At 53.5% G+C, this 25,493-nt stretch overlaps 1 protein-coding gene across 1 annotated transcript in view; it reads right to left on the bottom strand.

Annotated features, from left to right (window-relative positions):
- Positions 1–25,241, bottom strand: part of LOC145340558 (myosin heavy chain, skeletal muscle-like) — a gene marked incomplete at both ends in the record, with an annotated part of 33,925 nt that extends 8,684 nt beyond the window's left edge. The window contains 9 exon segments of the mRNA XM_080185030.1: positions 1,651–1,959; positions 2,981–3,105; positions 6,473–6,638; positions 8,948–9,131; positions 20,860–21,056; positions 21,273–21,391; positions 23,714–23,743; positions 23,746–23,839; positions 24,852–25,241. Of these exon segments, the coding sequence (XP_080041156.1) occupies positions 1,651–1,959; positions 2,981–3,105; positions 6,473–6,638; positions 8,948–9,131; positions 20,860–21,056; positions 21,273–21,391; positions 23,714–23,743; positions 23,746–23,839; positions 24,852–25,241 (1,614 nt within the window).
- Positions 25,242–25,493: the final 252 nt, after the last annotated feature.

The following is a 25,493-nucleotide window of genomic DNA, read 5'->3' as shown; positions in this document are numbered from 1 at the left end:
GGAGAGAGAGCGCGGGGCGCGGGATTCACTCTCCAGTCTGGCCAAACTGGAAGACGATCGGATCAACGCCGTGCCAATGCTCAGCTGGCATTATCGGGAGACGAGGAATCCCGATCGTCCGGGCACCCGGGGTTCAAATCCCACCACGATACGGCCCTCCCTCAGCACTGACCCTCCCCACACAGTGCGGCCCTCCCTCAGCACTGACCCTCCCCACACAGTGCGGGGCTCCCTCAGCACTGACCCTCCCCACACAGTGCGGCGCTCCCTCAGCACCGACCCTCCCCACACAGTGCGGCCCTCCCTCAGCACTGACCCTCCCCACACAGTGCGGCGCTCCCTCAGCACCGACCCTCCCCACACAGTGCGGCCCTCCCTCAGCACTGACCCTCCCCACACAGTGCGGCGCTCCCTCGGCACTGACCCTCCCCACACAGTGCGGCGCTCCCTCGGCACCGACCCTCCCCACACAGTGCGGCGCTCCCTCAGCACTGACCCTCCCCACACAGTGCGGCGCTCCCTCGGCACCGACCCTCCCCACACAGTGCGGCGCTCCCTCAGCGCCGACCCTCCCCACACACAGTGCGGCGCTCCCTCAGCACTGACCCTCCCCACACAGTGCGGCGCTCCCTCAGCACTGACCCCCCCACACACAGTGCGGCGCTCCCTCAGCACTGACCCTCCCCACACACAGTGCGGCGCTCCCCTCAGCACTGACCCTCCCCACACACAGTGCGGCCCTCCCTCAGCACCGACCCTCCCCACACACAGTGCGGCGCTCCCTCAGCACCGACCCTCCCCACACACAGTGCGGCGCTCCCTCAGCACTGACCCTCCCACACACAGTGCGGCGCTCCCTCAGCACTGACCCTCCCCACACACAGTGCGGCCCTCCCTCAGCACCGACCCTCCCCACACACAGTGCGGCGCTCCCTCAGCACCGACCCTCCCCACACAGTGTGGCGCTCCCTCAGCACTGACCCTCCCCACACAGTGCGGGGCTCCCTCAGCACTGACTCTCCCCACACAGTGCGGCGCTCCCTCAGCACCGACCCTCCCCACACAGTGCGGCGCTCCCTCAGCACTGACCCTCCCCACACACAGTGCGGCGCTCCCTCAGCACCGACCCTCCCCACACAGTGCGGTGCTCCCTCAGCACTGACCCTCCCCACACACAGTGCGGCGCTCCCTCAGCACTGACCCTCCCCACACACAGTGCGGTGCTCCCTCAGCACTGACCCTCCCCACACACAGTGCGGCGCTCCCTCAGCACTGACCCTCCCCACACACAGTGCGGCGCTCACTCAGCACCGACCCTCCCCACACACAGTGCGGCGCTCCCTCAGCACTGACCCTCCCCACACAGTGCGGCGCTCACTCAGCACTGACCCTCCCCACACACAGTGCGGCGCTCCCTCAGCACTGACCCTCCCCACACACAGTGCGGTGCTCCCTCAGCACTGACCCTCCCCACACACAGTGCGGCGCTCCCTCAGCACTGACCCTCCCCACACACAGTGCGGCGCTCACTCAGCACTGACCCTCCCCACACACAGTGCGGGGCTCCCTCAGCACTGACCCTGAGATAGACAGTCGGACGGGGAGTGCAGTCTGAGAGGTGGGGGGTGGGGAGGGGGGTTTGGTCCGTACCTTAATGCTGACTTGGAGAGATTTGAGCAGGCGGTGAGCCTCGCTGGCCTGCCGGTTCGACATGTTGAGCTGCACCTCCATCTCGTTCAGGTCGCCCTCCATTTTCTTCTTCAGGCGAAGGGCCTCATTCCGGCTGCGGGTCTCAGACTCCAGGGAGGTCTGGAGGGTGTCGACGACTCGCTGCTGGTTCCTCTTCGCCTGCTCCATTTCCTCATCCTTCTCCGCTACCTTCCGTTCCATGTCCGCCTTGATCTGGTTGTACTCGAGCTGGGATCTCAGGATCTTCCCTTCCTCATGCTCCAGAGTAGCCTGAGGCAGGCGGAACGCAGCACGGGGTTAGATACAGAGTAAAGCTCCCTCTACACTGTCCCCCCATCAAACACTCCCAGGACAGGTACAGCACGGGGTTAGATACAGAGTAAAGCCCCCTCTACACTGTCCCCCCCATCAAACACTCCCAGGACAGGTACAGCACGGGGTTAGATACAGAGTAAAGCTCCCTCTACACTGTCCCCCCATCAAACACTCCCAGGACAGGTACAGCACGGGGTTAGATACAGAGTAAAGCTCCCTCTACACTGTCCCCATCAAACACTCCCAGGACAGGTACAGCACGGGGTTAGATACAGAGTAAAGCTCCCTCTACACTGTCCCCCATCAAACACTCCCAGGACAGGTACAGCACGGGGTTAGATACAGAGTAAAGCCCCCTCTACACTGTCCCCCCCATCAAACACTCCCAGGACAGGTACAGCACGGGGTTAGATACAGAGTAAAGCTCCCTCTACACTGTCCCCCCATCAAACACTCCCAGGACAGGTACAGCACGGGGTTAGATACAGAGTAAAGCTCCCTCTACACTGTCCCCCCCATCAAACACTCCCAGGACAGGGACAGCACGGGGTTAGATACAGAGTAAAGCTCCCTCTACACTGTCCCCCCCATCAAACACTCCCAGGACAGGGACAGCACAGGGTTAGATACAGGAGTAAAGCTCCCTCTACACTGTCCCCCCCATCAAACACTCCCAGGACAGGGACAGCACGGGGTTAGATACAGAGTAAAGCTCCCTCTACACTGTCCCCCATCAAACACTCCCAGGACAGGTACAGCACGGGGTTAGATACAGAGTAAAGCTCCCTCTACACTGTCCCCCCCCATCAAACACTCCCAGGACAGGTACAGCACGGGGTTAGATACAGAGTAAAGCTCCCTCTACACTGTCCCCCCCATCAAACACTCCCAGGACAGGTACACCACGGGGTTAGATACAGAGTAAAGCTCCCTCTACACTGTCTGTGCTCGGTCTGGGAGTGACCCTGGGTCTTACCTCTGCTTCCTCCAGGGCTGTCTGGAGATCCTGCTTCTCCTGCTCCAGCTGTTTCCTGATCTTTTCCAGCTCGTGAATACTTTTTCCACCTTCTGCCAGCTGTTCCGTCAGATCGGCAATCTCCTCTGTTGGAAAGAATATCCGTGAGTATTCCAGCGCCGCACTGTGTGGGGAGGGTCAGTGCTGAGGGAGCGCCGCACTGTGTGGGAGGGTCAGTGCTGAGGGAGCGCCGCACTGTGTGGGGAGGGTCGGTGCTGAGGGAGCGCCGCACTGTGTGGGGAGGGTCGGTGCTGAGGGAGCGCCGCACTGTGTGGGGAGGGTCGGTGCTGAGGGAGCGCCGCACTGTGTGGGGAGGGTCGGTGCTGAGGGAGCGCCGCACTGTGTGGGGAGGGTCAGTGCTGAGGGAACGCCGCACTGTGTGGGGAGGGTCAGTGCTGAGGGAGCGCCGCACTGTGTGGGGAGGGTCAGTGCTGAGGGAGCGCCGCACTGTGTGTGGGGAGGGTCAGTGCTGAGGGAGCGCCGCACTGTGTGTGGGGAGGGTCGGTGCTGAGGGAGCGCCGCACTGTGTGGGGAGGGTCAGTGCTGAGGGAACGCCGCACTGTGTGGGAGGGTCGGTGCTGAGGGAGCGCCGCACTGTGTGGGGAGGGTCGGTGCTGAGGGAGCGCCGCACTGTGTGGGGAGGGTCAGTGCTGAGGGAGCGCCGCACTGTGTGTGGGGAGGGTCGGTGCTGAGGGAGCGCCGCACTGTGTGGGGAGGGTCAGTGCTGAGGGAGCGCCGCACTGTGTGGGGAGGGTCAGTGCTGAGGGAGCACCGCACTGTGTGGGGAGGGTCAGTGCTGAGGGAGCGTCGCACTGTGTGGGGAGGGTCGGTGCTGAGGGAGCGCCGCACTGTGTGGGAGGGTCGGTGCTGAGGGAGCACCGCACTGTGTGTGGGGAGGGTCAGTGCTGAGGGAGCGCCGCACTGTGTGGGAGGGTCGGTGCTGAGGGAGCGCCGCAATGTGTGTGGGGAGGGTCAGTGCTGAGGGAGCGCCGCACTGTGTGGGGAGGGTCAGTGCTGAGGGAGCGCCGCACTGTGCGGGGAGGGTCAGTGCTGAGGGAGCGCCGCACTGTGTGGGGAGGGTCAGTGCTGAGGGAGCGCCGCACTGTGTGTGGGGAGGGTCAGTGCTGAGGGAGCGCCGCACTGTGTGGGGAGGGTCAGTGCTGAGGGAGTGCCGCACTGTGTGGGGAGGGTTGGTGCTGAGGGAGCGCCGCACTGTGTGGGGAGGGTCAGTGCTGAGGGAGTGCTGCATTGTGTGGGGAGGGTTGGTGCTGAGGGAGCGCCGCACTGTGTGGGGAGGGTTGGTGCTGAGGGAGCGCCGCACTGTGTGGGGAGGGTTGGTGCTGAGGGAGCGCCACATTTTCTTGGGAAGAGTTCTCATTGAAACATAAGATCATTGATGTTCTTGGCATGGAGATGCTGAGGGTTGGTGTCCACTGAGTCAGGGTGTCTACAGCCCTGGGGTAGGGGCCACAGACTCAGGATAAGGGGGTGGCCATTTGGGACTGAGGTGAGGAGAAATGTCGTTATCAAAGGTTTGTAAATCTTTGGATTTCTCTCCCCAGGGGTGGTCTGGATGCCCCACCATGGAATCCACTCAACTCAGAATCCAGTTGATACTTTTGACCACAGAATGAATTGTGCATTGAGTTGAAATGTCCTTGAGAGAGAAGGGATTATCCGTCATTTTATTCGCTGGTTGGAACAGGCGAGTGGGCCGAGTGGCCTCCTCTTTCCCCTGTCCGTTGCATTGTTTCTTGTCGCTGTTTTGGGTCCACCATTCCGTAGATCGGAGAATTTACGGGTCAACTAGAGTCTAATGGTATGGATTTTGATCTCAGGGTCATCTAGAGATTAATTGTAAATTGCAGAGGTCTCCAGGTCAACTAGAGTCTAATGGTACGCCTTTTGATCTCAGGGTAATCTAGAGAGTAATTGTAAATTGGAGAGGTCTCAGGTCAACTAGAGTCTAATGGGTGCATTTTGGTCCAAGGGTCACTGAGAGATAATTGTAAATTGCAGAGGTCTCCAGGTCAACTAGAGTCCAATGGTACACATGCTGATCTAAGGGTCACCTAGAGAGTAATTTTAAATTGGCGAGGTCTCCAGGTCAACTGGAGGCTAATGGTACGCATGTTGATCTAAGGGTCACCTAGAGAGTAATTGTAAATTGGAGAGGTCTCAGGTGAAGTAGAGTCCAATGGTTCGCATTTTGATCTCAGGGTCACCTAGAGAGTAATTGTAAATTGGGAGGTCTCAGGTCAACTCGAGTCTAATGGTACACATGTTGATCTCAGGGTCACCGAGAGAGGAATTGTAAATTGCAGAGGTCTCAGTACAACTGGACTCTAATGGTTCGCATTTTGATCTCAGGGTCACCTCGAGAGTAATTGTAAATTGGGAGGTCTCAGGTCAACGAGGGTCTAATGATACGCATGTTGATCTCAGGGTCACCTAGAGGCTAATTGTAAACTGGAGAGGTCTCAGGTCAACTCGAGTCTAATGGTACGCATTTTGATCTCAGGGTCATCTAGAGAGTAATTGTAAATTGGAGAGGTCTCCAGGTCAACTAGAGTCTAATGGTACGCATTTTGATCTCAGGGTCACCTAGACAGTAATTGTAAATTGGAGAGGTCTCAGGTCAACTCGAGGCGAATGGTACGCATTTTGATCACAGGGTCACCGAGAGAGTAATTGTAAATTGGAGAGGTCTCCAGGTCAACTAGAGTCTAATGGTACGCATTTTGATCTAAGGGTCACCTCGAGAGTAATTGTAAATTGGGAGGTCTCAGGTCAACTAGAGTCTAATGGATGCATTTTGATCTAAGGGTCACCTAGAGAGTAATTGTAAATTGCAGAGGTCTCCAGGTCAACTAGAGTCTAATAGTATACATTTTGATCTAAGGGTCATCTGGAGGCTAATTGTAAATTAGAGAGGTCTCAGGTCAACTAGAGTCCAGTGGTTCGCATTTTGATCTCAGGGTCACCTCGAGAGTAATTGTAAATTGGAGAGGTCTCCAGGTCAACTCGAGTCTAATGGGATGCATTTTGATCTAAGGGTCACCTCGAGAGTAATTGTAAATTGGGAGGTCTCAGGTCAACTCGAGTCTAATGGTTCGCATTTTGATCTAAGGGTCATCTAGAGAGTAATTGTAAATTGGAGAGGTCTCAGGTCAACTAGAGTCCAATGGTACGCATTTTGATCTAAGGGTCATCTAGAGAGTAATTGTAAATTGGAGAGGTCTCAGGTTAACTAGAGTCTAATGGGACGCATTTTGATCTACGGGTCACCTAGAGAGTAATTGTAAATTGGAGAGGTCTCCAGAGACAAATCTTCACAGAGGATCTAAGGGCGACCTAGGGCTGCGATGGGAAACAGCAGGGTCCGAGGGCAATGGCAAACGAACCAATCCAAGCTTCCAGACGTGGCCCGCTGCGCCAGGGAGGCCAGCCTACCTTGCAGGATCTTGTTCTCCCTCTTGAGGGTCTCGAGGTGGTCCAGGGCTTCCTCGTAGGCGTTCTTCAGCTTGAAAAGCTCAGTGCTCTGCGAGCGAGCGTCTTTCTGGGCCGCCTCCAGCTCGGTCTGCGACTCCTCGTACTTCTGCTTCCACTCAGCCAGGACCTGAGGGGGGAGAAGGACAGAGAGAGAGGTCACTGTGGGGGGGGGGGGGGGGGGGGGGGGGTAGGTTTGCGTAGAGGGGCGGGCGAGGGGAGCACTCGTTGCGGCTACGGTTCAGCAGCAGCATAAAGTGATCCGCCGAAGTGAATATCGTGGGGTCACAGGGTTCCCCACAGGGCAGGAGGGGAGACCATTCAGCCCATCGAGCCTGCACTGACAACAATCGCACCTATCCCCATAACCCCATGCATTTACCCCAGCTAGTTTCCCAGACGTGAGGGAGCAATCCACCCTAACCTACACATCTTTGGGACACTAAGGGACAATTTAGCACGGCCAATCCACCCTAACCTACACATCTTTGGACGCTAAGGGACAATTTAGCACGGCCAATCCACCCTAACCTACACATCTTTGGACGCTAAGGGGCAATTTAGCACGGCCAATCCACCCTAACCTACACATCTTTGGACACTGAGGGACAATTTAGCACGGCCAATCCACCCTAACCTGCACATCTTTGGACACTAAGGGGCAATTTAGCACGGCCAATCCACCCTAACCTACACATCTTTGGACACTAAGGGACAATTTAGCACGGCCAATCCACCCTAACCTACACATCTTTGGACACTAAGGGACAATTTAGCACGGCCAATCCACCCTAACCTACACATCTTTGGACACTAAGGGGCAATTTAGCACGGCCAATCCACCCTAACCTACACATCTTTGGGACACTAAGGGGCAATTTAGCACGGCCAATCCACCCTAACCTACACATCTTTGGACACTAAGGGACAATTTAGCACGGCCAATCCACCCTAACCTACACATCTTTGGACACTAAGGGACAATTTAGCATGGCCAATCCACCCTAACCTACACATCTTTGGGACACTAAGGGGACAATTTAGCACGGCCAATCCACCCTAACCTACACATCTTTGGGACACTAAGGGGACAATTTAGCACGGCCAATCCACCCTAACCTACACATCTTTGGGACACTAAGGGGCAATTTAGCACGGCCAATCCACCCTAACCTACACATCTTTGGACACTAAGGGGCAATTTAGCACGGCCAATCCACCCTAACCTACACATCTTTGGACACTAAGGGACAATTTAGCATGGCCAATCCACCCTAACCTACACATCTTTGGGACACTAAGGGGCAACTTAGCACGGCCAATCCACCCTAACCTACACATCTTTGGGACACTAAGGGGCAATTTAGCACGGCCAATCCACCCTAACCTACACATCTTTGGACACGAAGGGACAATTTAGCATGGCCAATCCACCCTAACCTACACATCTTTGGGACACTAAGGGACAATTTAGCACGGCCAATCCACCCTAACCTGCACATCTTTGGACACGAAGGGACAATTTAGCACGGCCAATCCACCCTAACCTGCACATCTTTGGACACTAAGGGACAATTTAGCACAGCCAATCCACCCTAACCTACACATCTTTGGGACACTAAGGGACAATTTAGCACGGCCAATCCACCCTAACCTGCACATCTTTGGACACGAAGGGACAATTTAGCACGGCCAATCCACCCTAACCTACACATCTTTGGACACTAAGGGACAATTTAGCACGGCCAATCCCCCTAACCTACACATCTTTGGACACTAAGGGACAATTTAGCACGGCCAATCCACCCTAACCTACACATCTTTGGACCCTAAGGGGCAATTTAGCATGGCCAATCCACCCTAACCTACACATCTTTGGTCACTAAGGGACAATTTAGCACGGCCAATCCACCCTAAGCTACACATCTTTGGGACACTAAGGGACAATTTAGCACGGCCAATCCACCCTAACCTACACATCTTTGGACGCTAAGGGACAATTTAGCATGGCCAATCCACCCTAACCTACACATCTTTGGACGCTAAGGGACAATTTAGCATGGCCAATCCACCCTAACCTACACATCTTTGGACGCTAAGGGACAATTTAGCATGGCCAATCCACCCTAACCTACACATCTTTGGACGCTAAGGGACAATTTAGCACGGCCAATCCACCCTAACCTACACATCTCTTGTAGTTCCTTGCCATCTTGCTCAGAGCGATACCGAGCTGTGATACAACCGGTAAAGATGTTTCCCGCGGTGACGATAAGAAGTCAAGCGAAAGAAACAAACCAGCTTAGGAAAAAACGATGGCCCCAACACTGATCGTGGAGGTACGCCACTGAGGGCCGGACCTCTGACTACCAGGGTGGTCCGAATGGGCTCCTCCCAATGGGGTGTTGTGCGGGGGGGGGAAACGGGGAGGTGACCGACCTTGTCGAAGTTGCGTTGTTTCTTGTCTAGAGCAGCTGCCGCTGCGTTGGAGCGCTCCACGTCGATCATCAGGTCCTCGATCTCGTTCTGGAGACGGTGCTTGGTCTTCTCCAGGGAGGAACATTTGGCATTCACGGCCTCTACCTGTTCCTCTGCCTCCTGGAGGCGCTGAGCCAACTTCTTCCTGGGTTTGGGGGGGGGGGGAGGGTAAAAGGAGAGGATAAAAAAACCACTGACTAACCATCCCGAACGGCCAACTTCAGAACCACCCCCTCCCCGGATTAGATACCAGTCTGTAACTCACTCCCGGGTATCTGTTATTCTATATATAAACCACCCCGAACCCCTGGATTAGATTCCAGTCTGTAACTCACTCCCGGGTATCTGTTATTCTGTATATAAACCACCCCGAACCCCTCGATTAGATTCCAGTCTGTAACTCACTCCCGGGTATCTGTTATTCTGTATATAAACCACCCCGAACCCCTCGATTAGATTCCAGTCTGTAACTCACTCCCGGGTATCTGTTATTCTGTATATAAACCACCCCGAACCCCTCGATTAGATTCCAGTCTGTAACTCACTCCCGGGTATCTGTGATTCTATATATAAACCACCCCGAACCCCTCGATTAGATTCCAGTCTGTAACTCACTCCCGGGTATCTGTTATTCTGTATATAAACCACCCCGAACCCCTCGATTAGATTCCAGTCTGTAACTCACTCCCGGGTATCTGTTATTCTATATATAAACCACCCCGAACCCCTCGATTAGATTCCAGTCTGTAACTCACTCCCGGGTATCTGTTATTCTGTATATAAACCACCCCGAACCCCTCGATTAGATTCCAGTCTGTAACTCGCTCCCGGGTATCTGTTATTCTGTATATAAACCACCCCGAACCCCTCGATTAGATTCCAGTCTGTAACTCACTCCCGGGTATCTGCTATTCTATATATAAACCACCCCGAACCCCTCAATTAGATTCCAGTCTGTAACTCACTCCCGGGTATCTGTTATTCTATATATAAACCACCCCGAACCCCTCGATTAGATTCCAGTCTGTAACTCACTCCCGGGTATCTGTTATTCTGTATATAAACCACCCCGAACCCCTCGATTAGATTCCAGTCTGTAACTCACTCCCGGGTATCTGTTATTCTATATATAAACCACCCCGAACCCCTCGATTAGATTCCAGTCTGTAACTCACTCCCGGGTATCTGTTATTCTGTATATAAACCACCCCGAACCCCTCGATTAGATTCCAGTCTGTAACTCACTCCCGGGTATCTGTTATTCTATATATAAACCACCCCGAACCCCTCGATTAGATTCCAGTCTGTAACTCACTCCCGGGTATCTGTTATTCTGTATATAAACCACCTCGAACCCCTCGATTAGATTCCAGTCTGTAACTCACTCCCGGGTATCTGTTATTCTGTATATAAACCACCCCGAACCCCTCGATTAGATTCCAGTCTGTAACTCACTCCCAGGTATCTGTTATTCTATATATAAACCACCCCGAACCCCTCGATTAGATTCCAGTCTGTAACTCACTCCCGGGTATCTGTTATTCTGTATATAAACCACCCCGAACCCCTCGATTAGATTCCAGTCTGTAACTCACTCCCGGGTATCTGTTATTCTGTATATAAACCACCCCGAACCCCTCGATTAGATTCCAGTCTGTAACTCACTCCCGGGTATCTGTTATTCTGTATAAAAACCACCCCGAACCCCTCGATTAGATTCCAGTCTGTAACTCACTCCCGGGTATCTGTTATTCTATATATAAACCACCCCGAACCCCTCGATTAGATTCCAGTCTGTAACTCACTCCCGGGTATCTGTTATTCTGTATATAAACCACCCCGAACCCCTCGATTAGATTCCAGTCTGTAACTCACTCCCGGGTATCTGTTATTCTGTATATAAACCACCCCGAACCCCTCGATTAGATTCCAGTCTGTAACTCACTCCCGGGTATCTGTTATTCTGTATATAAACCACCCCGATCCCCTCGATTAGATTCCAGTCTGTAACTCACTCCCGGGTATCTGTTATTCTATATATAAACCACCCCGAACCCCGCGATTAGATTCCAGTCTGTAACTCACTCCCGGGTATCTGTTATTCTATATATAAACCACCCCGAACCCCGCGATTAGATTCCAGTCTGTAACTCACTCCCGGGTATCTGTTATTCTGTATATAAACCACCCCGAACCCCTCGATTAGATTCCAGTCTGTAACTCACTCCCGGGTATCTGTTATTTTATATATAAACCACCCCGAACCCCTCGATTAGATTCCAGTCTGTAACTCACTCCCGGGTATCTGTTATTCTATACATAAACCACCCCGAACCCCTCGATTAGATTCCAGTCTGTAACTCACTCCCGGGTATCTGTTATTCTATATATAAACCACCCCGAACCCCTCGATTAGATTCCAGTCTGTAACTCACTCCCGGGTATCTGTTATTCTATATATAAACCACCCCGAACCCCTCGATTAGATTCCAGTCTGTAACTCACTCCCGGGTATCTGTTATTCTATATATAAACCACCCCGAACCCCTCGATTAGATTCCAGTCTGTAACTCACTCCCGGGTATCTGTTATTCCCTATATAAACCACCCCGAACCCCTCGATTAGATTCCAGTCTGTAACTCACTCCTGGGTATCTGTTATTCTGTATATAAACCACCCCGAACCCCTCGATTAGATTCCAGTCTGTAACTCACTCCCGGGTATCTGTTATTCTGTATATAAACCACCCCGAACCCCTCGATTAGATTCCAGTCTGTAACTCACTCCCGGGTATCTGTTATTCTGTATATAAACCACCCCGAACCCCTCGATTAGATTCCAGTCTGTAACTCACTCCCGGGTATCTGTTATTCTGTATATAAACCACCCCGAACCCCTCGATTAGATTCCAGTCTGTAACTCGCTCCCGGGTATCTGTTATTCTGTATATAAACCACCCCGATCCCCTCGATTAGATTCCAGTCTGTAACTCACTCCCGGGTATCTGTTATTCTATATATAAACCACCCCGAACCCCGCGATTAGATTCCAGTCTGTAACTCACTCCCGGGTATCTGTTATTCTGTATATAAACCACCCCGAACCCCTCGATTAGATTCCAGTCTGTAACTCACTCCCGGGTATCTGTTATTTTATATATAAACCACCCCGAACCCCTCGATTAGATTCCAGTCTGTCACTCACTCCCGGGTATCTGTTATTCTATATATAAACCACCCCGAACCCCTCGATTAGATTCCAGTCTGTAACTCACTCCCGGGTAGCTGTTATTCTATATATAAACCACCCCGAACCCCTCGATTAGATTCCAGTCTGTAACTCACTCCCGGGTATCTGTTATTCTGTATATAAACCACCCCGAACCCCTCGATTAGATTCCAGTCTGTAACTCACTCCCGGGTATCTGTTATTCTGTATATAAACCACCCCGAACCCCTCGATTAGATTCCAGTCTGTAACTCACTCCCGGGTATCTGTTATTTTATATATAAACCACCCCGAACCCCTCGATTAGATTCCAGTCTGTAACTCACTCCCGGGTATCTGTTATTCTATATATAAACCACCCCGAACCCCTCGATTAGATTCCAGTCTGTAACTCACTCCCGGGTATCTGTTATTCTGTATATAAACCACCCCGAACCCCTCGATTAGATTCCAGTCTGTAACTCACTCCCGGGTATCTGTTATTCTGTATATAAACCACCCCGAACCCCTCGATTAGATTCCAGTCTGTAACTCACTCCCGGGTATCTGTTATTTTATATATAAACCACCCCGAACCCCTCGATTAGATTCCAGTCTGTAACTCACTCCCGGGTATCTGTTATTCTATATATAAACCACCCCGAACCCCTCGATTAGATTCCAGTCTGTAACTCACTCCCGGGTATCTGTTATTCTGTATATAAACCACCCCGAACCCCTCGATTAGATTCCAGTCTGTAACTCACTCCCGGGTATCTGTTATGAAGTCACAGAGGTTTACAGCAGGGAAATAGGCCCTTCGGCCCAACTTAAGAACATAAGAACATAAGAAATAGGAGCAGGAGTAGGCCATCTAGCCCTTCGAGCCTGCCCCGCCATTCAATAAGATCATGGCTGATCTGTCGTGGCTCAGTTCCACTTTCCCGCCCTCTCCCCATAACCCTTAATCCCCTCTCTTATCAAAAACCCATCAACCCGCGACTTAAAAATATTTAGCGAGGCAGCCTCCACCACTTCAACGGGCAGAGAATTCCAGAGATTCACCACCCTTTGAGTGAAGAAGTTCCTCCTCAACTCCGTTCTAAACCGCCTCCCCTTTATCTTGAGGCTGTGCCCCCTAGTCCTACTGTCCTTTCTGAGCGGGAAGAGCCTCTCCACCTCTATCCTATCCATCCCATTCATCATCTTATATGTCTCAATGAGATCTCCCCTCATTCTTCTAAACTCTAACGAGTACAAGCCTAGTTTATTCAGCCTCTCCTCATAGCTCAACCCCCTCAACTCCGGTATCAGCCTAGTAAACCTCCTCTGCACTCCCTCCGGGGCCAAAATATCTTTGCGCAGGTGCGGCGCCCAAAACTGCACACAGTACTCCAGCTGCGGCCTCACCAATGCCCTATACAGCTGCAGCAAGACCTCCCTACTTTTATATTCAATCCCCCTCGCTATGAAGGCCAGCATCCCATTCGCCTTCCTGACCACCTGCTGCACCTGCAAGCTGGGTTTTTGCGACTCATGCACAAGGACCCCGAGGTCCCTCTGCACCATCGCCTGCTGCAGTTTTTCGCCTCGTAAGTAATAGTCCTTCCTACCATTCTTCCCACCAAAGTGGACCACCTCGCACTTGCCAACATTAAATTCCATTTGCCATTTCCTGGCCCATTTGCCCAGCCTATCTAGATCCTTCTGCAGACTCTCCACACCCTCCGCACAATTTGCCGTTCCCCCAATCTTGGTGTCATCAGCAAATTTCGACACTCTACACTCAGTTCCCTCCTCCAGATCATCTATATAAATGGTAAATAGATGAGGCCCCAGCACCGACCCCTGGGGCACCCCACTAGTCACCAACCGCCAATCCGAATAGCACCCATTGACCCCCACTCTCTGCCTCCTATTTGACAACCAATCCTCTATCCACGCTAACACCCTACCCCCAACTCCATGTCCCCTGACCTTCTGTAATAACCTCTTGTGAGGTACCTTGTCAAACGCCTTCTGAAAATCAAGAAAGACCACATCCACCGGCTCTCCTCTATCCACCGCCCTAGACACATCCTCATAGAACTCCAGTAAATTTGTCAGACACGACTTCCCTTTAATGAAACCGTGCTGCGTCTGCTCTATCAAGCAATTCCCTTCAAGATGCCTCGCTATTTCCTCCTTAATGACAGATTCTAACATTTTACCTACAACAGACGTTAAACTAACCGGCCTATAATTCCCCGCCTTTTGCCTGGCACCCTTCTTAAACAACGGCGTAACATTAGCCGTTTTCCAATCTTCCGGCACTTCCCCGGAATCCAGCGACATCTGGAAAATAACCACCAAGGTATCCACTATAACCTCCGCCAACTTGTCCATTCCACCCCTTTGTTTTAAACCCCTAAACTAATCCCAATTGCCCATATTTGCCCCATATCCCTCTATACCCATCATACCCATGTAACTGTCTAAACACGTCTTAAAATTGTCCCCGCCTCTACTACTGCCTCTGGCAGCTCGTTCCAGACACTCACCACCCTCTGGGTGAAAAAATTGCCCCTCTGGACCCTCTCCCCTCTCACCTTAAACCCTCTGCCCTCTAGTTTTAGACTCCCCTACCTTTGGGGGAAAAGATATTGACTATCTCGCTGATCTGTGCCCCTCATTATTTTATAGACCTCTATAAGATCACCCCTCTACGCTCCAGAGAAAAAAGTCCCAGTCTATCCAGCCTCTCCTTATAACTCAATCCATCAAGTCCCCGGTAGCATCCTAGTAAATCTTTTCTGTGCTCTTTCTAGTTTAATAATATCCTTTCTATAATAGGGTGACCAGAACTGTACACAGTATTCCAAGTGTGGCCTTACCAATGTCTTGTACAACTTCAACAAGACGTCCCAACTCCTGTATTCAATGTTCTGACCGATGAAACCAAGCATGCCGAATGCCTTCTTCACCACTCTGTCCACCTGTGACCCCACTTTCAAGGAGCTATGAACCTGTTACCCCGAGATCTCTCTGTTCTGTAACTCTCCCCCCGACCATTAACTGAGTGAGTCCTGCCCCTGGTTCCATCGACCAAAACGCATCACCTCACATTCATCTGAATTAAACTGTATCCGCCACTCGCCAGCCCACTGGCCCAACTGACCAAGATCGTGTTGCAATTGGAGATAACCTTCTTCAATGTCCACTGTGCCACCAATCTTGGTATATTTCCAAGTCGGGGATGGTGGGTGACTCGGAGGGGGAATCTCCAGGTGGGTGGGGCTCCCCATGTGTCTGCTGCCCCCCCCCCCACCCTTGTCCTGCTAGATGGTAGAAGTGGGGGTGGGGGGTTTGGAAGGGGCTGTGGAAGGAGCCTCGGTGAGTCGCTGCGGTGCATCTTGTAGAGGGTACACACGGCTGTGCGTGGGTGGTGGAGGGAGTGAGTGTTGGTGGTTAGCGTGTCGATAGAGCAGGGGCCGGGGGTGGGGGCTGCTTTGTCCTGGATGGTGTCGAGCTCCTAGAGTGTTGTTGGAGAGGCGCACACATCCAGGGCGAGTGGGGATTGTTGTCGGAGAGGCGCACTCATCCAGGGCGAGTGGAGATTGTTGTTGGAGAGGCGCACTCATCCAGGGCGAGTGGAGATTGTTGTCGGAGAGGCGCACTCATCCAGGGCGAGTGGAGATTGTTGTCGGAGAGGCGCACTCATCCAGGGCGAGTGGAGATTGTTGTTGGAGAGGCGCACTCATCCAGGGCGAGTGGGGATTGTTGTTGGAGAGGCGCACTCATCCAGGGCGAGTGGAGATTGTTGTTGGAGAGGCGCACTCATCCAGGCGAGTGGGTTGAAAGAACCGAGGGATAGCTGGTTTCCCTTCCGTTCTCTGGCTCTACGCACGAGACCTCGCTGAGTCTCCACCCCTCCCTCCCTTCAAATAATAACCTGCCTTCCTGTTATCGCTCCCAAAGTGGATTAACCTCACACTTCATCCACAGAGACGGCCCAGAGGGGTATGGGATCTTCCTCTGCGGTTTGAGATGTGTACGTCTATGTGTGTGTTATTTTGGTCAGGGGAGGTGGAGGCGGAGGGTGGGGTGGGGGGGGGGGGGGGTCCACGATCCTCTTCCAGCCAGGCACTGAACCTTGCAGACAGCGAAACCTTCTGTTCGTCTTGTATATAGCCCAACTCAATATTAAAATGGACAAAAGATCGGACAGTCTGGAGGAGTGGCTGCAGCGGGAGAGGGTGGGGGGGGAGTTGAGGGGCGAGGGGGAGGGGGAGGGGGGGGGTTACCATTGACCATCACTGAACTGGGACCCAGCCGTGTAAATGCTGTGGCCCCCAGAGCAGGACACACCCTGGATGAGTGCGCCTCTCTGACAACAATCTCCACTCGCCCTGGATGAGTGCGCCTCTCCAACAACAATCTCCACTCACCCTGGATGAGTGCGCCTCTCCGACAACAATCTCCACTCGCCCTGGATGAGTGCGCCTCTCCAACAACAATCTCCACTCACCCTGGATGAGTGCGCCTCTCCGACAACAATCTCCACTCGCCCTGGATGAGTGCGCCTCTCCAACAACAATCTCCACTCACCCTGGATGAGTGCGCCTCTCCAACAACAATCTCCACTCGCCCTGGATGAATGCGCCTCTCCGACAACAATCTCCACTCGCCCTGGATGAGTGCGCCTCTCCGACAACAATCTCCACTCGCCCTGGATGAGTGCGCCTCTCCAACAACAATCTCCACTCGCCCTGGATGAGTGCGCCTCTCCGACAACAATCTCCACTCGCCCTGGATGAGTGCGCCTCTCCAACAACAATCTCCACTCGCCCTGGATGAGTGCGCCTCTCCAACAACAATCTCCACTCGCCCTGGATGAGTGCGCCTCTCCAACAACAATCCCCACTCGCCCTGGATGAGTGCGCCTCTCCAACAACAATCCCCACTCGCCCTGGATGAGTGCGTCTCTCCGACAACAATCCCCACTCGCCCTGGATGAGTGTGCCTCTCCGACAACAATCTCCACTCGCCCTGGATGAGTGCGCCTCTCCAACAACAATCTCCACTCACCCTGGATGAGTGCACCTCTCCAACAACAATCCCCACTCGCCCTGGATGAGTGTGCCTCTCCGACAACAATCTCCACTCGCCCTGGATGAGTGCGCCTCTCCAACAACAATCTCCACTCGCCCTGGATGAGTGCGCCTCTCCAACAACAATCCCCACTCGCCCTGGATGAGTGCGCCTCTCCGACAACAATCTCCACTCGCCCTGGATGAGTGCGCCTCTCCAACAACAATCTCCACTCGCCCTGGATGAGTGCGCCTCTCCAACAACACTCGAGAAGCTCGACACCATCCAGGACAAAGCAGCCCCCACCCCCGGCCCCTGCTGCATCGACACGCTAACCACCAACACTCACTCCCTCCACCACCCACACACAGCCGTGTGTACCCTCTACAAGATGCACCGCAGCGACTCACCGAGACTCCTTCCTCAGCCCCTACCAAACCCGCCACCTCTACCATCTAGCAGGACAAGAAGGCTGGGGGGGGCAGCAGATACCTGGGGAACTCCCCCACCTGGAGGTTCCCCCTCCGGGTCACTCACCATCCCTGACTTGGGAATATATCGGCCGTTCCTTCACTGCAGCTGGGGTCAAGATCCTCAAGAGGATGATATTATCGCTGTTAATCCAGAAGCTCATGGCACGGTGGCACAGTGGGTTAGCGCCGCTGCCTCACAGCGCCAGGGACCCGGGTTCGATTCCCGGCTCAGCGCACAGTGGGTTAGCGCTGCTGCCTCGCAGCGCCAGGGACCCGGGTTCGATTCCCGGCTCAGCGCACAGTGGGTTAGCGCTGCTGCCTCACAGCGCCAGGGACCCGGGTTCGATTCCCGGCTCAGCGCACAGTGGGTTAGCGCTGCTGCCTCACAGCGCCAGGGACCCGGGTTCGATTCCCGGCTCAGCGCACAGTGGGTTAGCGCTGCTGCCTCACAGCGCCAGGGACCCGGGTTCGATTCCCGGCTCAGCGCACAGTGGGTTAGCGCTGCTGCCTCACAGCGCCAGGGACCCGGGTTCGATTCCCGGCTCAGCGCACAGCGGGTTAGCGCCGCTGCCTCACAGCGCCAGGGACCCGGGTTCGATTCCCGGCTCGGGGTCACTGTGTGTGTGGGAGGCTGCACATTCTCCCCGTGTCTGCGTGGGTTTCCTCCGGGTGCTCCGGTTTCCTCTCTGGGAGACACGCTGGTTAGGTGTTAAATCCTGATCTTTCTCTACACCCTCGCTGTGACTGTAACACTACATTCTGCACCCTCTCCTTTCCTTCTCTATGAACGGTATGCTTTGTCTGTATAGCGCACAAGAAATAATACTTTTCACTGTATCCCGATACACGGGACAATAATAAATCAAATCAGATCAAAAGTAAGCCTACTTGTGACACTAATAAATAAACTTTAAACTTAATGTCCTGGGGGCCCCGGGTTCGAATCCCACCACAGCAGATGGTGGAATTTGAATTCAATAAAAATTATCTGGGATTCAGAATCTCCTGATGGCCCCAGTGTCGGGAAAACCCATCCGGTTCCCCCTCCGGGAAGGAAATCTGCCTCCCTTACCCCGGTCTGGCCTACACGTGACTCCCAGAGACACACAGCGATGTGGGTGACTCTCTACTGCCCCCTCCCAGGGGCAACGAGGGATGGGCAATAAATCCTCATCTCACCGGCTACGAGGAAGTCCACCGTCAAGAACGGCCCCTCGTCCCGCCGATTTGCCAGTTCAGGCAATGAGGAGGGCAGGCTCTTGGCGGGGGTGGGGGGGGGCCTGTCGCCTCACAAACTTGCCCTGGCATCCTTTGGCCAGCTCAGCACCAGGCCCCACATACACCCTGGGCCTTTCCTGCATCTCTGGCCCAATCCGGGTCGTGATGTGACTCTCTTTTATGCCAGCCTTAAACTAGGCCTCAAATGCAGCCTGGGCCTTTCCTGCATCTCTGGCCCAGTCTGGGTACTGACGTGACCCTCTTTTATGCCAACCTAACACTAGGCCCGAAATGCAGCCTGGGCCTTTCCTGCCCAGTCTGGGTACTGATATGACCGCCCCCACCACCCCCCCCCTTTACGCCAAACCAACACTAGGCCTCAAATGCAGCCTAGGCCTTTCCTGCATCTCTTGCCCAGTCCGTGAATGGATCTGCCTCTCTTTTAAGGCAACTCAGCAGTAGGCCCCAAATGAAGCCTGGACCCTTTCCTACCTCCCCTCTCTAGTCCCCACCGTGGCCACTTTAGACTAACTCAGCACCCAAGCCTCTGGGCTGTAGCCTGGGCCTGCCTGGCTCCGTCCCCCTCGGCCCAAGGGATGTAGTTGGCATCTTCCAGCTCCAGAGGAGGACTATTGCCTCGGCATCCTTTGGGCAATTCAGCACAAGGCCCCAAATGCAGCCTGGGGCTTTCCTGCATCCCCTGCCCAGTCTGGGTAATAATGTGACCCTCTTTTAAGTCAACCTAATACCAGGCCTGAAATGAAGCCTAGGCCTTTCCTACATCTCTGGCCCAGTCTGAGTACTGACATGACCCTCTTTTATGCCAACCTAACACTAGGCCCGAAACACAGCCTGGGTCTTTCCTGCATCTCTTGCCTAGTCTAGATACCGATGTGAACCCCCCCCAACCCCCTCCACTTTACGCCGATCTAACACTAGGCCTGAAAACGGAGCTTGGCCCTTTCTTGCATCCCCTGTCCAATCTGGGTAGTAATGTGACCCTCTTTTTAGCCAATCCAACATTTGGCCTCAAATGCAGCCTAGGCCATTCCTGCATCTCTTGCCCAGTCCGTGAATGGATCTGCCTCTCTTTTAAGGCAACTCAGCAGTAGGCCCCAAATGAAGCCTGGGCCTTTTCTGCATCTCTTGCCCAGTCTGGGTACTGACATGATCCTTTTTTAAGCCAATCTGGCACTCTGTTAAGCCAACCCAATTCTAGGCCCCAAAAGCAGCCTAGGCCTTTCCTGCATCTCTTGCCCAGACTGGGTAGTGACGAGGCCCTCTTTTATGCCAACTTAAAACTAGGCCCCAAATGCAGCCTGGGGCTTTCTGCATCCTTTGCCCAGTCTGGATAGTAATGTGACCCTCTTTTACGTCAACCAAACACTAGGCCTGAAATGAAGCCTAGGCCTTTCCTGCATCTCTGGCCCAGCCTGGGTACTGACGTGACTCCCTTTTAAGCTAACTCAGCACTAGGCCCGAAAAACAGCCTGGGCCTTTCCTGCATCCCATGCCCAGCCTGGGTACTGACCTGACCCTCTTTCACGACAACCTAACACTAGGCCCCAAACGCAGCCTGGGGGCCCTTCCTGCATCTCTTGCACAGCCCGGGTAGTGACGTGACCCTCTTTTAAGCCAACTCAGCATTAGGCCTCAAACGCAGCCTGGGCCTTTCCCGAATCCTCCCCCCCCCGCCCAGTCCGTGAATGGACGCGCCCCTCTTTTGGAGGCAACTCAGCGCTAGGCCTCAAACGAAGCCTGAGGCCTTTCCTACGTCGCCACCCCAGTCCAGGCGGCTGAAGTGGCCGCTTCAGGCTAACTCCACGCCCAGGCCTCTGGGCTGGAGGCTAGGCCGGACCCGCACCCTCCCCCTTGGCCCCCCCCCACCCCCGGGGGGGACGTACTTGGCTTCCTCCAGTTCCTCGGTGCGCTGGATGGCGTCGGTCTCGTACTTGGTCCTCCAGCTCGCCACCTCGGAGTTGGCCTTGGAAAGGGCGCGTTGCAGCTCCCCCTTGGCCTCCTGCTCCTCCTCGTACTGCTCGCGCAGGAGGTCCGAGTCATGGCGGGCGGACTGGAGTGCGTGGGCCAGGGCGTTCTTGGCCTGTGGAGGGAGGGAGGGAGGGAGGGACAGAGAGGGAGAGGAAATGATTGAAACTCAGAATGGGTGAACCGATAAACTACACAATTCTCTCCCCTACCCACTCCGAACCCCAAATCCCCCACCCAACCCCCCCCGACCCCTGCAAACCCGGCACACAGGCCCAGGAGGTGGCCATTCAGCCCCCTCCTCTCTCTCTCTCTCCTGCTTCTATCTCACCTTCAGTTCCTCATCCAGTTGCCTCTTCAGGTCTTCGATCTGCTGGGTATATAAGAGCTTTCCTCGGGTGAGTTGAGAGACCAGAGCCTCCTTCTCCTCCAGCTGCCGAACCAGCTCTCCTGCAGAGGGAAGGGAAAGGACAGAGAGGGGAGAGGGTTCACCGGGGACACGGGGCAAAGGGTCCCGATCACCAATAACCTGTCCTTGTCCCCCTCCACGTCCTCCCTCATACTCTCTGTCTCTTCCTCTGTCTATACTGTGTCCCTCTGTCTCTCTTCCTCTCTCTCTGTCTCTCTCTGTGTGTCCCTCTCTCACTCTCTCACTGTGTCTCTCTGTCCCTGTCACTCTATCTCTCCCTGTCACTCTCTGTCTCGCTCACCCTCTGTCTCTCTCACTCTCTATTTATCTATCTCCGTCTGTCTCTGTCTCTTCCTCTCTCTCTGTCCATGTCTCTCTCTTTGTGTCTCTATCTCTCTTTCTGTCTCTCTCTGTGTCTCTATCTCACTCTCTCTCTCTCTCTGTGTCCCTCTGTCTCTGTCACTCTATCTCTCCCTGTCACTCTCTGTCTTGCTCACCCTCTGTCTCTCTCTCACTCTCTATACATCTGTCTCTGTCTCTTCCTCTCTCTCTGTCCATGTCTCTCTCTCTCTCTCTGTGTCTCTATCTCACTCTCTGTCTCTCTGTGTCCCTCTGTCTCTGTCACTCTATCTCTCCCTGTCACTCTCTATCTCTTTCTCTGTCTCTCTCACCCTCTATCTCTCTCTTTCTGTCTATATCTGTCTCTCTTTCTCTGCGTCCCTCTGTCTCTCTATCTCTCCCTTGTCTCTGTGTCTCTCTCTATATGTGTCCCTCTGTCTCTGTATCCCTCCCTTTGTCCATGTTTCTCTCTTTTTGTGTCTCTCTCTGTCTCACTCTCTCTCTGTCCCTCTGTCTCTGTCCATGTCTCTCTCTCTCACTCTCTCTCTGTGTCTCTCTGTTTCTGTGTCACTGTATCTCTGTCCATGTCTCTCTCTCTCACTCTCTCTGTGTCTCTCTGTCTCTGTCACTCTCTCTCTCTCCGTCACTCTCCGTCTCTTTCTGTGTGCGTATGTGTGTCTTTCTCTTTATGTCTCCCGACCACACACATTCACACACACGCAGACTCTCACACAGTGGGTTAGCGCTGCTGCCTCACAGCGCCAGGGACCCGGGTTCGATTCCCGGCTCAGCGCACAGTGGGTTAGCGCTGCTGCCTCACAGCGCCAGGGACCCGGGTTTGATTCCTGGCTTGGGTCACTGTCTGTGTGGAGACTGCACGTTCTCCCCATGTCTGCATGGGTTTCCTCCGGGTGCTTCAGTTTCCTCCCGCAGTCCTTAGTTTAGCTGGATTGGCCATGCTAAATTGTCCCTTAGTGTCCCAAAGATGTGTAGGTTAGGGTGGATTGGCCATGCTAAATTGTCCCTTAGTGTCCCAAAGATGTGTAGGTTAGGGTGGATTGGCCGTGCTAAATTGTCCCTTAGTGTCCAAAGATGTGTAGGTTAGGGTGGATTGGCCGTGCTAAATTGTCCCTTAGTGCCCAAAGATGTGTAGGTTAGGGTGGATTGGCCGTGCTAAATTGTCCCTTAGTGTCCCAAAGATGTGTAGGTTAGGGTGGATTGGCCGTGCTAAATTGTCCCTTAGTGTCCAAAGATGTGTAGGTTAGGGTGGATTGGCCGTGCTAAATTGTCCCTTAGTGTCCAAAGATGTGTAGGTTAGGGTGGATTGGCTGTGCTAAATTGTCCCTTAGTGTCCAAAGATGTGTAGGTTAGGGTGGATTGGCCGTGCTAAATTGTCCCTTAGTGTCCAAAGATGTGTAGGTTAGGGTGGATTGGCTGTGCTAAATTGCCCCTTAGTGTCCAAAGATGTGTAGGTTAGGGTGGATTGGCCGTGCTAAATTGTCCCTTAGTGTCCAAAGATGTGTAGGTTAGGGTGGATTGGCTGTGCTAAATTGCCCCTTAGTGTCCAAAGATGTGTAGGTTAGGGTGGATTGGCCGTGCTAAATTGTCCCTTAGTGTCCCAAAGATGTGTAGGTTAGGGTGGATTGGCCGTGCTAAATTGTCCCTTAGTGTCCCAAAGATGTGTAGGTTAGGGTGGATTGGCCGTGCTAAATTGTCCCTTAGTGTCCAAAGATGTGTAGGTTAGGGTGGATTGGCCGTGCTAAATTGTCCCTTAGTGTCCCAAAGATGTGTAGGTTAGGGTGGATTGGCCGTGCTAAATTGTCCCTTAGTGTAAGAGGATTACAGGGTGTTACGGGGATGGGGCCTGGGTCGGATTGTGGTAGGAGCAGGCTCGATAGGCCGAATGGCCTCTCTGCACTGTAGGTATCCTATGATTCTACACTCTTACACACACAGACTGGGATCGACCTTTACGCCCGGGATGCTGAGGAGGCTATATCAAGGCAGGCCGCTCGGGATCTCACCATTTTCCGACTGAAGCTTGGCCTTGTTGTGGCGAAATCGTTGATGGACCTCTGACCTTCCTCTGCCTTGGTTCTGTACTCATTCATCTGATCCTCCAGAGTCCTGCACATCTTCTCCAGGTTCACCTGCGATGAGAGGGGGGCCCTCAGCTCATTCTGCGAGAGAGAGTCTCCAGAACCTCCCCCCCCGCCCTCAATTACCCTCCCGCTGACCCTCAGACTTTCCAGTTTCCTATTACTCTCGAGCTGACCCTCAGACTTTCCAGTTTCCTATTACTCTCTAGCTGACCCTCAGATTTTCCAGTTTGCTATTACGCTCCAGCTGACCCTCAGATTTTCCGGTTTGCAATTACGCTCTAGCTGACCCTCAGACTTTCCAGTTTGCAATTACTCTCACGCTGACCCTGAGATTTTCCAGTTTGCAATTACTCTCTAGCTGACCCTCAGATTTTCCAGTTTGCAATTACTCTCTCGCTGACCCTCAGATTTTCCAGTTTGCTATAACTCTCTAGCTGACCCTCAGATTTTCCAGTTTGCAATTACTCTCTAGCTGACCCTCAGATTTTCCAGTGTTCAATTACTCTCATGCTGACCCTCAGATTTTCCAGTTTGCAATTACTCTCTAGCTGACCCTCAGATTTTCCAGTTTGCAATTACTCTCACGCTGACCCTGAGATTTTCCAGTTTGCAATTACTCTCACGCTGACCCTGAGATTTTCCAGTTTGCAATTACTCTCTAGCTGACCCTGAGATTTTCCAGTTTGCAATTACTCTCTCGCTGACCCTCAGATTTTCCAGTTTGCTATTACTCTCTAGCTGACCCTGAGATTTTCCAGTTTGCAATTACTCTCTCGCTGACCCTCAGATTTTCCAGTTTGCTATTACTCTCTAGCTGACCCTGAGATTTTCCAGTTTGCAATTACTCTCTAGCTGACCCTGAGATTTTCCAGTTTGCAATTACTCTCATGCTGACCCTGAGATTTTCCAGTTTGTTATTACTCTCTAGCTGACCCTCAGATTTTCACAGTTTGCAATTACTCTCTAGCTGACCCTAGGATTTTCCAGTTTGCTATTACGCTCTAGCTGACCCTGGGATTTCCCCGCCGGCCCTCGCCCCTGCCCGGCCGGCCGGCCTCACCTTGGCCTTGACCACCTGCTCCATGCCGGAGGCCACGTCGTCCAGCTCCAGCTTGAGCTCGCTCTTCTCCTTCTCCAGCTTCTGCTTGACCCGCTGCAGGTTGTCGATCTGCTCGCCCAGCTCGGCCGCCGAGTCCGAGTGCTTCTTGCGGAGGGCGGCCGAGGTGGCCTCGTGCTGGAGGGTGGCCTCCTCGAAGTCGCGGCGCAGCTTGAGGAACTCGGCCTCGCGCTTCTTGTTCACCTCCACCTGGGCCGTGGTGGCGCCGCCCGCCTCCTCTAGCCGCTCGCTGATTTCCTCCAGCTCGCGCGCCAGCTCCGAGCGCTGCTTCTCGATCTTTGCCCGGGCCGCACGCTCGGCCTCCAGCTCCTCCTCCAGCTCCTCAATACGGGCCTAAGAACATAAGAAATAGTAGCAGGAGTAGGCCATTCAGCCCCTCGAGCCTGCCCCACCACTCAATGCCTGATCTGATAGTGGATCAGTTCCACTTTCCCACTTTCTCCCCTTAATTCCCCTGTCTATCAGAAACCTATCTACCCGTGACTTAAATATATTCTTCAGATTTTCCAGTTTGCAATTACTCTCTAGCTGACCCTGAGATTTTCCAGTTTGCAATTACTCTCTAGCTGACCCTCAGATTTTCCA

Source organism: Carcharhinus amblyrhynchos, unplaced genomic scaffold (genome assembly GCF_965287045.1).
Source record: "Carcharhinus amblyrhynchos unplaced genomic scaffold, sCarAmb.v2.hapA chromosome_1146, whole genome shotgun sequence".
Lineage (NCBI taxonomy): Eukaryota > Metazoa > Chordata > Chondrichthyes > Carcharhiniformes > Carcharhinidae > Carcharhinus > Carcharhinus amblyrhynchos.
The sequence above is the reverse complement of the archived record's forward strand: the minus strand, read 5'-3'. Positions and strand labels throughout refer to the sequence as shown.